A 14534-nucleotide genomic window follows, 5' to 3' on the forward strand; every position below is an offset into this window, starting at 1 on the left:
ACTTAATACCAGCATAAACCATAGGAAATACAAGAGTCTACAGTTCAACTGGTCCTCTCCCTTCTCCATGCATAAAAGGAGGATCTCAAGAGAACACAAACATCTGAATTGATAAGGAACATGATGCATGATATGAAAGAGAAATTCAGCAGGACACAGGAACACTGAAGAAAACCATGGTGAACTACTGGGAATGCAAAGTGCAATGAGTCAGATTAGAAGTTCTACAGAAAGCCTCAGCAATAAAATCAGTAGAATGGAAGGACAGCACATCCGAGCTTGAAGGTAAGGTACAAGGCAAAGATGAATTAATGGAAAGATACAAGCTGGACTTTCGAGCCATTGGGGACACTGGGAGAAGATGAAATACAAGAATCACAGGTGTAAACGAGGGTGAAGAACCCCTTTCCAAATGCACAGAAAACATTTCCAGTGAAATCCTGGCACAGAACCATTTATTCAGACAGAGGAGGTGTCTAGAACACCAATACACCAGGCCTGAACTTCTTGTCACATCACGATTAAACAACTATTGTTCCCAGCAAAAACTATGTAAGAAACAACAAGAAATAAACATCACGTCATGTATCACGACAGGCCCATCAGAATAACAGAGTTTTTAGCACAGATTTTAAAGACCAGAAGAGCTTGGTAGGGCGTTCTTCAAGTTTCTGAAGACATGAACCTCCAGCCCAGACCAATATCGCCAACAAAGTGTTCAATCGTAGTTGAAGAAAGAAAATCCATTCCATGATAGAAATAGGCTTCTGACCTCAGAAGGCCGAACCTGGGTCCTCCACAAAAGCAAGAAGCACTCTCAGCCGATGAGCTCTCTCTCTCTCTCTAGTCCTCTCTTCCTGTTTTATTTTACCACATCAGAAAAAAACTGCAAATAAAGATCAAACATATACGAACTCATAGCGATTAAATAACTCACTCTGTAGACCAGGCTGGTCTCGATCTAACAGAGACAGACCTGCCTCTGGCTCCCAAGGGCTGAAATTAAAGGTGAGCACCACCACATTCAGCCTTAGATGTTTCTCCTCATAGGCGTTCTAAAGAGATTTTTTTTTTATCCCCTCTTAAGTTAAACGATAGTAACATATCTAAAGGGGCTGAAGAGTAGGCTCAGTGGTTAAGAGCACTTGCTCCTCCTGCAAAAAACCCAGATTCTGTTTCCAGCACCCACATGGGGGCTCACAAGCATCTGTTAATTCTAGTTCCAGGGGATCTAATGCCCTCTTCTGACATCCATGGGCACTGTATGTATGCAATATGTAATATACATACATACATACACACATCCATACATGTGAACAAAATACTCATGAATATAAAGTAAAATCTTTTAAGAATTAAAGAAAAATAATGAAAGCAGGAGCTGACATCAACTTTATATATCTCTAGTAAGGCGGATAAGTCTACATGTGTAATCTGTCTGTCTCGGTCTACTGGAAGTATGCATGAGTCAGTCTCCTCCGTGTTAAGCCCTCCAAGTGAGGAAGGACCCCCCCACTCCCACCCTGTGGTCATTACTAAAGGACTGAAGGAAGCTCGTGGGAGGAGAAACCCTTCTGGAAATACTGACTCTCTCTGAATCGATTGGAACAGTTTGGAAAGCCCCGTGTCACCTTTGCCCTCTACTTCCCTTTGTTCTCCGGGCCTCGTTCCCTCTTTTAGAGCAACCATGCTGAGTATTATGTAGTCAAAGAGTGGCATTATGTGGTGTAACCCGAGACTTCCGGATCATCTTACGTTTATAAATAGTGAGGCAGGGCAGGGGACAGAGAGCAGTCCGAAGACCAGTTGGGTCTGTCCACCTGTAGGATGAAGCCCTCGACTACTGCTTTCTCTTTCCTCGTTCTTGCAGCTGCTCTTGGACTCCAGGCCCCGGGAATCATATGTGGTGAGTCCCATGGTAACTGGAAGTCTGGGGAGGAGACCCCAGAAGGCCAGCGTTGCCTGTTGTGAATGATCTCTATCTTAGAGAGAGCAATGGCGTTTATTTAGAAACAGCACCCAATTACAGATCCGCCTCTGCCTGCAGCCTCTGGATCAGTGGTTCTCAACCTGTGGGTATCAGACATCCTGCACATCAGACATTTACATTATGATTCATAACAGTATCGAAACACAGTTATGAAGTAGCAACGAAAATAACTTTATGGTGGGGGAAGAGAGTCACCACACCATGAGGAGCTGTATTAAAGGTCCCAGTGTTAGGAAGGTTGAGAATCACTGCCGTGGATCCTGGTCGATCGATGAGTTGCTTCTATTTGAAGAAACAATTATTTTCCTTTTCATAGCTAGAATTATTTGATGACTTAAGATAATGTTAGCTAATGTTTTAGCTAGTTCAAAAGAACTATAGTTAGTAAGTTTGTGAAAATAGACAAGAGTTCTGTGATGCTTGAACTGTTCGACACCAGTTAGTATAAAACCAATCTTTTTTCAAGGCATTGGGGTCAGCCAGGAAAATGGCTCACCCATGGTCACCGTCTCATTTGAAGCTTTGATATTTTAGTTTATGGTGGTGACTAGGACTCAATATAGAGAAGTCTTGTAAAATAAAATAATTTATTCTTTATCTTTTCCAAGAAAGAGAGGTCTATCAGACCCCAGGGAGTTAAGAATACTGGGCTTGGGTCGGGAGGTATAAGCAATAGAAATAGAGAAACTCATTTCAGGTTCTGTATTGGGGATACTGGGAAAAGGGGCACAGTGCAGGGTATAGTTGAGGCTTCCTAGTCTGAAGAAGTCTGGCAGATTTTGAATATATGGATGGTCTCTAATTGCCTAAGATCTAAATTTAAGAAACATTAGGGCAAGGGACATGCCAATATGGCTCTCGAGGATGAGATGAAAGCAGGGGTCGGACTCAGCATGAGTCGGTTTGAAGCCTTTGTTAAGAATCGGCTAACCTCTCCCTGCTGTCAAGATATCAGAATACATAAGATCAGAAAATAAATACGCTTAGTAGAGTCGTTTAGCCATTCTATTTGTCTCACAAGAATTTTAGCACTCCCTATGTGCCACGCAGACGCTGTTCTGTCTCACAGGAGCTGATTCATTCCTCCTCCAGCATCCCTGAGGGGTAGGACAAATGGAAACTGACCATTCTTGTGGGCGGGGGAAGAAAGCAGCTCAAAGATGAGCAGTTTTGCACAGCCTTGTATATTGTTATAGCTGTGCTCATTTCCAAATGAGGAAACTGAGGCAGAGAAGCCTTCAGTAACTTAAGACTACACAGAAGTAAAGGGTAAAACGAAGAGTGAATTAGTAATGGAGTATTTAGGAAAAGGCAAGGCTATTTAAGATTTACTTTGGAAACCCACCCACATCACATCAAGCATGTTTAAAAAAAAAACAAAACACCTTGCTACACATAATTCATACGAAACTATTGAAGACATGATGTAAAGGGTTAGTTGCCTTTTCTTAGCACAATGCAAATTCCCAATCCTTTAGCAACAACCTTTGGCCTTAGATACATTTCAGGATGCATATCTTCTGGATTTTAAGAAGTGATAACGTTTCTGGATATCACATAACATCCCTGGTGATTTCTGTAGAGCATCCCTTAACCAGACATTTTTATAAACTTAGACTCTTAGGAGCCCCATTTCACTTCAGGGGACCTTGTGCCCCCAAAGGAGTTGAGGGGAAATGTGCAGTTTCCAAATTCCTGAAGATTTCAGAAAAACGTACCAAGAACTGTGGGCGTACCACTTACGCAGACACCTCATTAACGTCGTCATGTTACATTCGCACTTAACTTAGAGTGCTTCAGAGTCAGCAGAATGTTTCCAAATGATCCCCGAAAAATCTCATGTCACCAAAGGGGCCTAATGGGCCTGGAGACAGTCCTTAGAGCCCAAAGGTGTGATGGAGGTCCAGCACTGGGGCGTATCTGCTTTGGTGAGGACAGGGGGTGGGTGAGTGGGGACGCTGAGACAATGATGCTGCTCTCTGCACTCTGTTTCTTCCAGCAGCAGAGAGAGAAGTCCTGAAGGCAGAGCCAGGACTTGCACCTCGGGTACTTCACCTAGGTAAATATTTCATTACAACACGCTTTGAGAAGCACCAGATGGGGGCTGATCCGTGCCAGAGCGTCCTTTTCCCTGATGACAGAACAGAACGAGGTCACGAGGGGGTTGAAGATGCTCTTCAGAAATCACCAGGGATGTTAAAGAATTTCTAGCAACATCCCCAGGAAGATCAGGATGGGCCATGAGTATTCCGCCCACTATTCCCTTCTCTAGGCACCCGATCTGCCCACTTGGGGCAGAAGCTGCCACTGGTGACTGTGCATGGCTTCCCATCTGTGGACACGCTCCCAGCCCTGCTGCAGTCTGCTGTAGACCATAAGAGGGTGTGAAGGGAGATGACAATGAGTGTAAAATGAGGAGAAAACATTCCAAGTCCTGCACACACACACACACACACACACACACACACACACACACACACACACACACACACCCTGCCAGAACTCTTGAAAGCAAAGAATTGGCCCTTGAGTGACCCTTTCTCTTCCTACAGGCTTTGAGGAGTCTTCCGACTGCTGCTTCTCCTATGCCTATGTCTCACGGACCAAGTGTTCAAAATTTGTCTATTATTTCCCAACCAGTGGTAGCTGTATCAAGCCAGGCATCATGTAAGTGTCCAACTCACTCACTTTGTATTGGGAACAAAGAAGCCTCCAGGATACTGAAAGACTTAGTCAGTATCTAGGAAAGTCCCATCCTTGGATACTGCCAGGTGTCGTGGAGAATACTTCAGGGCACAGAGAAGGAGACTGTTCAAGTCACTCCACAGCCATTAGAGAACCTCGCAGGCCTAGAGAAGACCTCAGAGAGGAGGTGGCCTGAGCTACCTCCTGGAAAGAATAGACTATTGAGTGGGCAGAGAGTCCAGAGGACTGGGTTTCCCTTCCCTATTTACTAGAGACTTCTGTTTGTAATCTTTCTTCTCCTTTTTGTCCAGCTTTGTCACCAAGAAGGGGAACTGGGTCTGTGCCAACCCCAGAGATCTGAAAGTTCAGAAATGCATAAAAGTCCTGAAGCCAAACTCATGACCACAGACCTGCGAACAACAGCATGTGCTTGAGAAGAAGGGCATGTACGACCAGCCACTTTTCCTCTGTCTTCCACAGTGACCACCTAAGGAGTGCTAAATGTTCGTTTTGATTAATAGACAAAAGATTTGCTTTTCTGTTCCAGTTTAAAGCAACACAGATAGCTTTGTCACTAAGGGGGATCTTATCTGTGCCAACCCCAGGGATCTGAAAACTGAGAAGTGCGTGAAAGCTCTGAAGCTGACCTCAGTGTCTACACATAGCGTGTGGTTAAGATAAGAGGGCAAGGGCTGGAGAGGTGGTTCAGTGGTTTAAGATTGCTGACTTCTCTTCCAGAGGACCTGGGTTCAATTCCCACTCACACTAACTGCAATTCCAATTCCAGGGGATCTGATGCCCTATTCTGCCCTTTAATTAGTAGTGTTTGCAGTATTTTTATGAATTCACCTTCACTGTGACTAGCGCCACCTTGAGTTGTAGCCACCATGATCGCCTCAGAAGAACTCTTGGGTTTTCCTGCATAGCTTCCCAGCAGGTTGTTAAGTGGACAAAGTAGGAGAGTGGTCTGTGGGGCTTGAGAATGTGTCTGGTTCTGATGTCGGCTTAAGTCCACTCCACTAGGAAGAAATCCATCCGGCCTTAGCCCATATGTATGCCTATCCCAACTGATTTTCCTGCCACCCTTAGTTCAGCAAAACCCCCTAATAAAGATCATCCATGCAGCCACAAGTCTGTCTTTTCCTCAGTTGCATAGGAACGGGGGTGAAATTGGACTATTCGGGAGGAAGTATCTCACTCACTCTCCTTGAATCCCCAGCAGGTGGGAATGGGGGGATAGGGAACAGGAGGAACCACATAACTTTGTCTATTTTCTTCAAAGCAAAAGACATCACAATACAATTTTTAAATTTCAGAGAACACAGCTTATTCTAATGTAGACTTCATATCGAAGATGTACATTACCCACCAGTGAGGGAACCATCAGACAGATCTAAAAATCTTTGGAGGTAGTCCTTGTTTGATGGTTCCTCAATGCTATTCAATTGATCAGTTTGTTTTTACATCAGCTATTTTTGTTTCCATGGCTCTGTAAATAACAATGCCATCAACAATGTTTCTATTGTTCGGGGCTGCTGGGTTATCTAAGATCTTTTGTGTTTCCTTATGAATTTTAAGATTGTTATTTTCAAATCCTGTGGTGAACTGCCTTGGAATTTTAATGGGGATTGAATTGAATCTGTAGATTGTTTTCGGTAGAATTACCACTGTCAGAATATTAAGCCTACCAAACTGTAAGCATTAGTGGTCTTTCCATCCCCTGGGATCTTCATCAACTTCTTTCTTCAGTGTTTTGAAGTTTTTATTGTACACCCTTTGTTTTGCCAGTTAGATTGTCTTCGGTTAGCAGATGCTGGCTACAGGTGTGTTGTTTACTTCCTTCATTACAACGAGATATGTCCCCTGCATTTCTAGGGTCTTCAGGGTTCTAACCATGAAGAACTGTTGGATTTTGTCACAGGCCTTTTCTGCTTCTACTGAGATAATTATGAAATTTGTATCACTGAGTTCATTTGTGCAGTGGATTGAATCCATTGATTTATGTTTGCTGAGCCATCCTTGCAAGTCTGGGATGAAGAGCCTTTTGATTTATGAGAACGGTTTTTTCTTAGCCCTTATCTGCCTAAGTCATACTGTTATACTTTGAGCCTACTTGCTTCATCAAAAGTCTTGTATAGATTTTGGCTTCCCCACAATTTTTTTCTACTAGCCAACAGAGACTCCTGGGTTTTGTTATAATATTATTTCGTGTTTCCAGTCATACCATGGACTTTATGGTACCTACTTCATTCTTAGGGAAGTTCTTCCAGAACTGCCTGACTTTCCATTTGCTTCAGAGAAATTATGCTATGTCTGCCAAAAACAAAAGCCCGTCATTCTGGAAAGCCTCCTTATCACAATCACATGCCAGGAGTTCATTCCCCATGATAGGTAGTTCACAGCATCTCTCCATGGGTTCATTTTTCACTTTGTTAGAATATACCCTTGAGCTTCCTCCTTCTGTACAAGACAGCAAAAGCAAACACTCTCCCTTGTGCCCATGGAATCCAGGCCAGGAACATTCAACTCCCTGGCTGCCCGTGCTCAGACTCCCTTTTAGCACTTCCAGCCCGGAGCCAGTGTTACAGGCAAGTACAGAAAGAAAGGCCTTGCTCTGTGACAGTGGTGATGCACCAGCTTCCAGACCGGCAGCTCACACACACATCCTAGGACCAGCGCATTTGCAGTGCCCAGCAGAGGGGCAGCGTCCATACCAGCTGGGGAGATAGTGCTGCTGCCCTGGAACTGATCTTTGTAGAGTACTATGCCTCTTCCAAGCCTTCCTCACAATTTTGTGCATGACCCCAAATCTTTGAAACAGCTTCTTTTAGTTTATATCAACCAGAGCCAGTTTCTACTGCTTTGCCCCAAAAAGAATGACAACTGATACAAAGAATATGCTTTGTAGGACTTTGAAGTCCCAGCAGTTTTTGTTTACCTTTGAAGAAGGACTTGAATGAATATAAAAGTCAACATTTCGACCTCTCAGGATCCTGCAGGCACCTCTAGCTGCAGTTCCGGCATCTCATACAAGGGCCAAATTCCAAAGCCAATTGATTTTTTTTTTTGTTTCCTCTAAAATATATGTTTAGACAATTTAGAAATTTGGAGGGACCGAGTCTTTATCCTTGAGGTGAGTGTGTGTATGTGTCTGTGTTTGTGTGAGTGTGTGTGTGGGGGGGGGTATCTCCATATTCATGTCTGCTTCTTAATGTGTATCTGTGTGTCTCTCTGCATGTCTATGTCTGTCTGTGTGTGTGTCTATAGATGTATGTCTGTGTGTATATGTATATCTGTGTGTATGATGGATATCTATGTGTATATATGTGTATCCCTGTGTGTGTCTATGTAGATCTGTATGTAGGAATATGTCTGTGTATGTGTGTCTATGTACCTGTGGGTATATATCTGTGTGTCTCTGTGTGTGTATGTCTATGTAAATGTGTGTGTGTGGTCATGGATGTGTGTGTGCATATTTGTGTAGACATGTAAGTCTGTATGTGTGTGTGTGTGTGTGTGTGTGTGTGTGTGTGTGTTTGAATGTGTGTGGGTGCATGCCTGTGCGTTGCCTCCAAGGCCTTTTTTCACTGCTGTATAAGATAGGGATAGTTTGGATATACATTTATCCAATCCTCCCCTCTCTGTACACATACACAAGTTATACTGTATTTGTTCTACTCTCTTTTGTGTCTCCTGCTAGGCCATGCACACCAGGCTAATAGGAGAAGGGTGCCTGCACCACAGATGGTGCTCAGGAAATAGATGGGGGATGGATGAGAGGGTGGGTGGAAAGGAAAGAATGAGGCAGGGATGGAGTGGAGGTCTCTGCTCCAGAATGGGCTGGCTTTCCTTCTAGGCCTATGACAGTTTGTGTGTTTGGAGTCTGTGTGTACTAAATGTAGGGACCATGACCCTGTTAGACTACAAGCTGGGGCTCTGAATATATCTGGCCCCCTACAGTCCTCTAGCCTACAAAGGCACAGCTAAAGGGAGCTGAGGGATATCTTCTGCTGCGGCCCTGTAGTCCCTCCTCTGTCCATGCTGCTGCTGCTGTGGCCAGTCCAAGGCAACCTTGAATTGTAGCTTTACTCGCCATTTTTATTTTATTTGTTTTGTTTTGTTTTTCAAGACAGAGTCTCTCTGGCTAGAACTCACTGTGTAGACCAGGCTGGCCTTGAATTCACAGAGAACCATCTGCCTCTGCCTCCCAAATGCTGGGACTGAAGACATTCACAACCATAGCTCAGTTCAGCTTTACTCTCTCATCTAGCGCCTTCTTGACCTCCCCCACCCCAGGCCTCTAGAGAGCATCCAGGACTCCTAAATGCACAGGCTAAGTCATGTGATGGGGAACCTCCCCTGCCTGCTCTGCGAAACCTATGAGAACAAGGAGTTCTCTCTGTCCCTCCCTTCAGGACTCGTCCACACACCTGTGGCACCATAATGATGCTAATAATTCTCTTATAAAAAGCTCTCACCCAAGAAGCTCTCACCTGAAGGGTAATTCATTTCCACACCTTTAGCAAGTTTTAGCTACCAACCACCCTCCTCTGGTCCCAATTTTACAGACCAGGTTTTGTGGGCTAAGGCAAGAGTCACAAAGGGACCAGAATACTAAATACACAGTCAGGCTTCCTCAGACCCTCTCACCTCTTGTAAACAGTGATCAAGGAACGGTCCCAACATACGTGAACCTTATGCATATAACAGAAAACTGTAGCTGCCCTGAGCCACCAGCGACCAAGCACATTTAGAAGCCGCCAAGCCCCTAACGGTTTGCACATCACTATTCTACCCCTGTTTCCCATTGTTCAACCTGTCAATTTGAACACAGTCCTGTCACGGCAAAACTGCCTGCATCTTCCACGTCTCTGGATGCTGCCTTTGACTTGGACCTGGACCCTGGAACAACAAAAGGAACAAAGATGCTATGGAGATCATCAGGCTGGAGACCAGGCCATAGGTGCAAAAGGCAAAGTCAAGGCTTCATAAGCTGGTCGGCAGATCCATTATGTTGGACAGTATCCTCTGTGGGCACAATTGGCCACAGGCATACAGCTGGATGAGTGGGTACTTGCAGGACTCAGGAGACATTAGCTTGTTGCAGCTAAAATTGCTGGAGAAGCTGGAGAAATGTCTGAACAGTTAACAGTGTCTCCGGCTCTTCTAGAGGACTCGAGTTTGGGGCCCTAGCGCCAATATTGGGAATATCCCAAAGCCTTGAATCTAGCTCCTGAGGATCCAGTGCCCTCACCTGGCCTCTGTGGGTACATGCACAGATGGGCACTTATACACACACACACACACACACACACACACACACACACACGGTCCCGGAGGAGTGCAAAGTCATTTCAGCATTCCTGTACTGGAGATGGAGGATATTCTCCTCACTGGCCACTACACCCTGTCCTTGCCTTAATCTTCACTGTCTCTAACCCTGCTTTCTACCCTTCCACAAGGGCCAATCACCAAGGGGAAACTGGGCCTCCGCAATCCTCCCCCCACCTCAACAGAGACAATTGTAGGAAACATAGTGAAAGCCAATGGCTCTGTTCTAGGTACAACCTATCTAACTGAGGCCCTGACAACTTGTTTACCCCCTCTAAATGTCCGTGGCCTCAGGGGGTGGTCATACAACCACACTATTAAACAAGGACGGCCATGCAAGGTAGCTGACAGAGCATCCTTGTCACAGACCTCCGTGCCTCTTCTGACACAAATTCCAATCCTATGGCCCTGAACTGTGCACCAGCTCTGGACTCCAGCACTTTCTCTTTCAGCCGAGAGAGAGGCCTGTTGTGTCTCCTCCTCCATCATCAGTTCTGCAGTGGTCAGAGTCCAGAGATCTGAGCAGTCAGAGTAAGGACGACCTACGGGGTAGGCGTTGCCTTTCAGCTCTGCCCTGGCGCCGGACTACCCCGCCGAGATGATGAAGATTTTCTTGGCCTCCCTCCTCCTCCTCGCCGTCCTTGGCACAGCATTTATTTTCTACAACCAGCAGAGTGGGTCGCCTGCCTCTGCAATCCAGAGACGAAAAAGGAGACTAGGCAAATGGCAGCAAGGCAATGCCAAAGGCACTGCCAGGTCTCTGGTCACATTAGCCCTGGGGTCCCTTCAAACTCAGCTGCCGTCTTTCATTTCTTCTTGTAAGTAGAACTGGGATTGGTTGAGACCAGAGATTCCAAAGGTGGGTGAGTCTAGCAAGCCAGTCACGTATCCTGTGGGGATCTTGAGATCAGAAAGAATTATATGGGAGGAAAATAAGGAAGCATTAGAGAAATTATCGCAAATGCATATAATTAAAAGGGGTGCAGAGAGACGGAATGAGATGTTTGAACCTAGATACCCCTTCCTCTCAGTACTGGCATAGATTGCTAGAACTATTGGACAACAAACTGAGCCCCAAAAGAGTGACTGAGCATGCTATTTGAGGATCTAAGACTCCCTTCTCTCCCACCCTCTCCCCGCCCCCACAAGACAAAATGAAGTTTGCAGAAAAATGGAGAAATGCCAACATGCAATACATAGCATGGTCAAATCATTTTTTGATACCAAAACTTTGATTAAGACCTTCCTATTACAATGTACGTATACATTTAATCCATATGAATGTATGCTGACTCTCGTTAGAGGCTGTCAGAATAGCAATTATCAAGAAATCTCACAACAGATGTCAGAACTCTGCAGAAATAGGAACACTTATTTATTGCTGGTGGAGTATAAACGGATACATCCAGTATGGAGGCTCCTTTAAAAAGTTACAGACAGACCTTCTGTGACTCAGCTATGCCACTCCTGGGCATATATGAGAGAACACTACATCATAACACGGACACTTGCACATCCATGTCTACTGCTGCCCCATGTACAATAGTAACAAAATGGACCTGACCTAGATGTCCATCAACTGATGAACAGATAATGAAAATGTGGTACACGTGTAACACAGAATGTTAGTCAGACATAAAGAAAAATTGAAACTTGTAGAAAAGTGGGGGACCTACAAAGTATAATATTAAATAAGGTCACACAAACTCAGCAAGAAGACCCCATGCGCTCCCTCATGTGCTTGTCCCAGCCTGGGATGTGCAGTATGAACAGATGTGAGTGAGGGCACATTGTAACACATAGAAAGGAGGACAAGGAAGAGTGACGTAAGGTGACAAGGAAGGACAGGATGCAGCAAGGGCCCAAAGTCATGACAAAGTTATGGGAGCATTGCTTTTCTAGTTTCAACTTTGCTGGTGTTTCTTCGAATTTGTGGCTGATAAGTGTATAAAATATAAACACAATGAAAGTCTAAAACCATAACCAAAGCTCCATGGCTTCCGAATGGCTTTTCTAACTGGGTGGAAGTTCAGTGAGATTCATAAGGTTTGGGACTTAGCCAATGTTTGAATGGCTATGCTAATGGAGCAGTGTGATGTGTTCATTTGTGAGCCTGTCACAATAAAGTGATTGTGTATATGTATGTGTGTGTGTCTGTGTGTGTGTGTAAGAAGTTCTGGATGCAGGACTGCTTAGAAAAATAATATTTTTCTTTCATAACTTTGCCTTTTTCTTTCTTTAACAGATAAGAATGACTACATGGTACTTTGGAAGGGCTACTGATAGAAATAAATGATTTGATGAGAAATATTAAATACTAGAAATGATGCACACTTATTTTTAGTGGAGGGCAATTTGTTGTAAATGTTTCCAGTTCTTATACACACTACCATGAGGCTTTAATGAAATGAACAAATACAGCAGGCCCTGAGGGTGACTGTTCCATAGAGCCACGTGACAGTTTTGAGTATACATACTAAGTCTTGTGGGCAAATGTTTGTCCATGTTTTAGACTTGTGTATTATTCATTAACATGGTTAAAGTTGATTTTTTAAAGCAATATCATGGATCACTACTTCAGCTATGGCAGGGAAGCTGCATAAGGCTTTGTCACATTATTCAGAGTAATCTAAAACTAAAAGCTCAGGAACAGCGTATTTCTGGGACATTCTACTTAATATTTTCAGACCATAGGTTAAGATATTAACTGAATCATGGAGTGGTGGGGTGATCATTCTAAGAACTGACCAAGAATGTGGGGTGGTGGTGGCTCTCGCCTTTAATACCGGCACTCGGGAGGCAGAGGCAGGCGGATCTCTGTGAGTTCGAGGTCAGCCTGGTCTACAAGAGCTAGTTCCAGGACAGGCTCCAAAGCCACAGAGGAGAAACCCTGTCTTGAAAAACCAAAAAAAAAAAAAAAAGAACTGACCAAGAAACTGAATTCTTTTTTAAAGGACTCCTGACTGCTTTGAAGCAGCAGTGCTGGAAGACTTGGCCACACCTCCAGGCCAAGCTCATCCACCTGATCCAGCTGCCCAAGCAGACGCTCCAGAAGGAATGGAAATTCAGAGGCTAGAAACACTGAAGTTGCTGGACACATCCCACAGGAAGTCTAACTGCTTCTCAGTCTTCCTCATGCCGCAACCCTTGACCACAGTTCCTCATGTGGTGGTGACCCCCCAACCATAAAATTATGTGATTGCTACTTCATAACTGTAATTTGAAATTTTGTTACTGTTATAAATCATAATGTAAATATATGATATGCAGGATATCTGATATGGGGCCCATAGGAAAGGGTTGTTCAACCCCCAAGTTAAGAACCACTGGCCTATGGCCGGGCGTTCTGAGCTATCCTATGTCCTGACTTTGCTCCAGGCTGGGGAGTCAGCTCATCTTTTAGTTCCATGAGATTCCCCCAGCATCTTAACAGTTATTCCTTCAAACAAAATAACAAAAATCTTATAAGGCCATGGTGGCATTTATCATCTCTGAAATAATGCTGATTGGTTTAAGTTGGTTTTGCATGTATATTCAGATACATTGAAGATTCTCTATCTCAATAGTGTTCACATGTACAGTTCAATGCATCCACATGTTTAAGTAGCCATCACTTCTACTCATCCCAGAATCGTCTCTCACTTGGAAGCTCTGTACCCATTAATGACAAGTCACTATTCTTGCCTCCCCAGTCTTGGGGACACTCTGCTTTGTGTCAGTGTGAACTTCACTATTCCAGGAACCATACAAGTGGATTTACATAGTACTTTTCCGTTTATGACTGTCTTATGTCTACAGGGCCCAGCCATGACAAGCTCAAAAGAGGCCTGAGTTTCAGTTTATCCTAAGGCAATACCTAGTTCCAAGAAAGACTACCCAGGCACCACCCAGAAATACACCATCCAAGAGAAAATACCAAAAGTTCCAAAGCCCAACACACAGCACACATCCATCCTCTTTCATGGGGACACCCCTAGACAAATGTCAGCCAATCAGGGGTCCTGAGCCTTAGAATCCCTTCACCCCAACCTCTGCTATTATAAAAACCCCATCCCACCTGACCTCAAGGCTCTCTGATAGAGCCAATGCATTGGACACATGGAGAGTCTGAGTTCAAACTTGAATAAAGGCTCTTTGCTTTTACATACAGGACTCGGTCTCTGTGGTTGTCTTTTGGGGGTTTCCACAACCTAGGCATACCAATGTCAAGCAATATCCCACCTTCAAAGTTGATTCATGTTATAGCATTCATCAGAATGTCACTCTTCTTTTATAGCTGAAAATGCTCTATGGTGTGGAGCGTCTACAGTCTGTTTCTCCAGCTTGTCCATCAAAGGACCTACAGCATCTGTTAATCCACAGGGTGAGAATAAGACCACTGCCACAATTTTAAGACAAATTTTTAGCAAGCTTTAATTAAATACTGGTCAGGATGATGGACCCTGCCCAGATTCATTCCTGGGTTCTCAGAAAATGACCCTAAATCAATTTTGCCAAGGCTTATAAGGCATATGCTGCGGGAGCTACT

General features: G+C 44.3%; 1 protein-coding gene and 1 long non-coding RNA gene across 4 annotated transcripts; both read left to right on the forward strand.

Annotated features, from left to right (window-relative positions):
- The first annotated feature begins 1689 nt into the window (after nt 1–1689).
- Nucleotides 1690–5806, forward strand: LOC125402833 (C-C motif chemokine 6-like). Of its 3 annotated transcripts, none has more exons than XM_048437799.3 (4): nt 1692–1906; nt 3993–4049; nt 4543–4657; nt 4987–5806. In XM_048437799.3, the coding sequence occupies exons 1-4, from the start codon at nt 1828–1830 to the stop codon at nt 5075–5077; spliced, it is 342 nt and encodes a 113-aa protein (XP_048293756.2). In that variant the 5' UTR covers nt 1692–1827; the 3' UTR covers nt 5078–5806. The 3 variants fall into 3 exon arrangements, with proteins under 3 accessions (XP_048293757.2, XP_048293756.2, XP_048293755.2); XM_048437798.3 differs by having other exon boundaries at nt 1694–1906; nt 3990–4049; XM_048437800.3 differs by lacking the exon at nt 3993–4049 and having other exon boundaries at nt 1690–1906.
- A 4613-nt stretch (nt 5807–10419) lies between these two features.
- On the forward strand, nt 10420–14158 carry LOC125402830 (uncharacterized). Its single transcript, XR_007232767.3, has 2 exons — nt 10420–10824; nt 12961–14158. It is a non-coding gene; the product is annotated as an uncharacterized LOC125402830 (long non-coding RNA).
- Nucleotides 14159–14534: the final 376 nt, after the last annotated feature.

The sequence above is a fragment of the Myodes glareolus genome, chromosome 9 (genome assembly GCF_982192425.1).
Source record: "Myodes glareolus chromosome 9, mMyoGla1.1, whole genome shotgun sequence".
Lineage (NCBI taxonomy): Eukaryota > Metazoa > Chordata > Mammalia > Rodentia > Cricetidae > Myodes > Myodes glareolus.

Excerpts from the sequence above, each read along its gene's own strand:
- LOC125402833 (XM_048437798.3), top strand. The coding sequence starts at position 1,828 with ATGAAGCCCTCGACTACTGCTTTCTCTTTCCTCGTTCTTGCAGCTGCT. Across the intron at positions 1,907-3,989 it reads GGCCCCGGGAATCATATGTG|CAGCAGAGAGAGAAGTCCTG; the intron begins GTGAGTCCCATG and ends TGTTTCTTCCAG. Across the intron at positions 4,658-4,986 it reads TGTATCAAGCCAGGCATCAT|CTTTGTCACCAAGAAGGGGA; the intron begins GTAAGTGTCCAA and ends CTTTTTGTCCAG.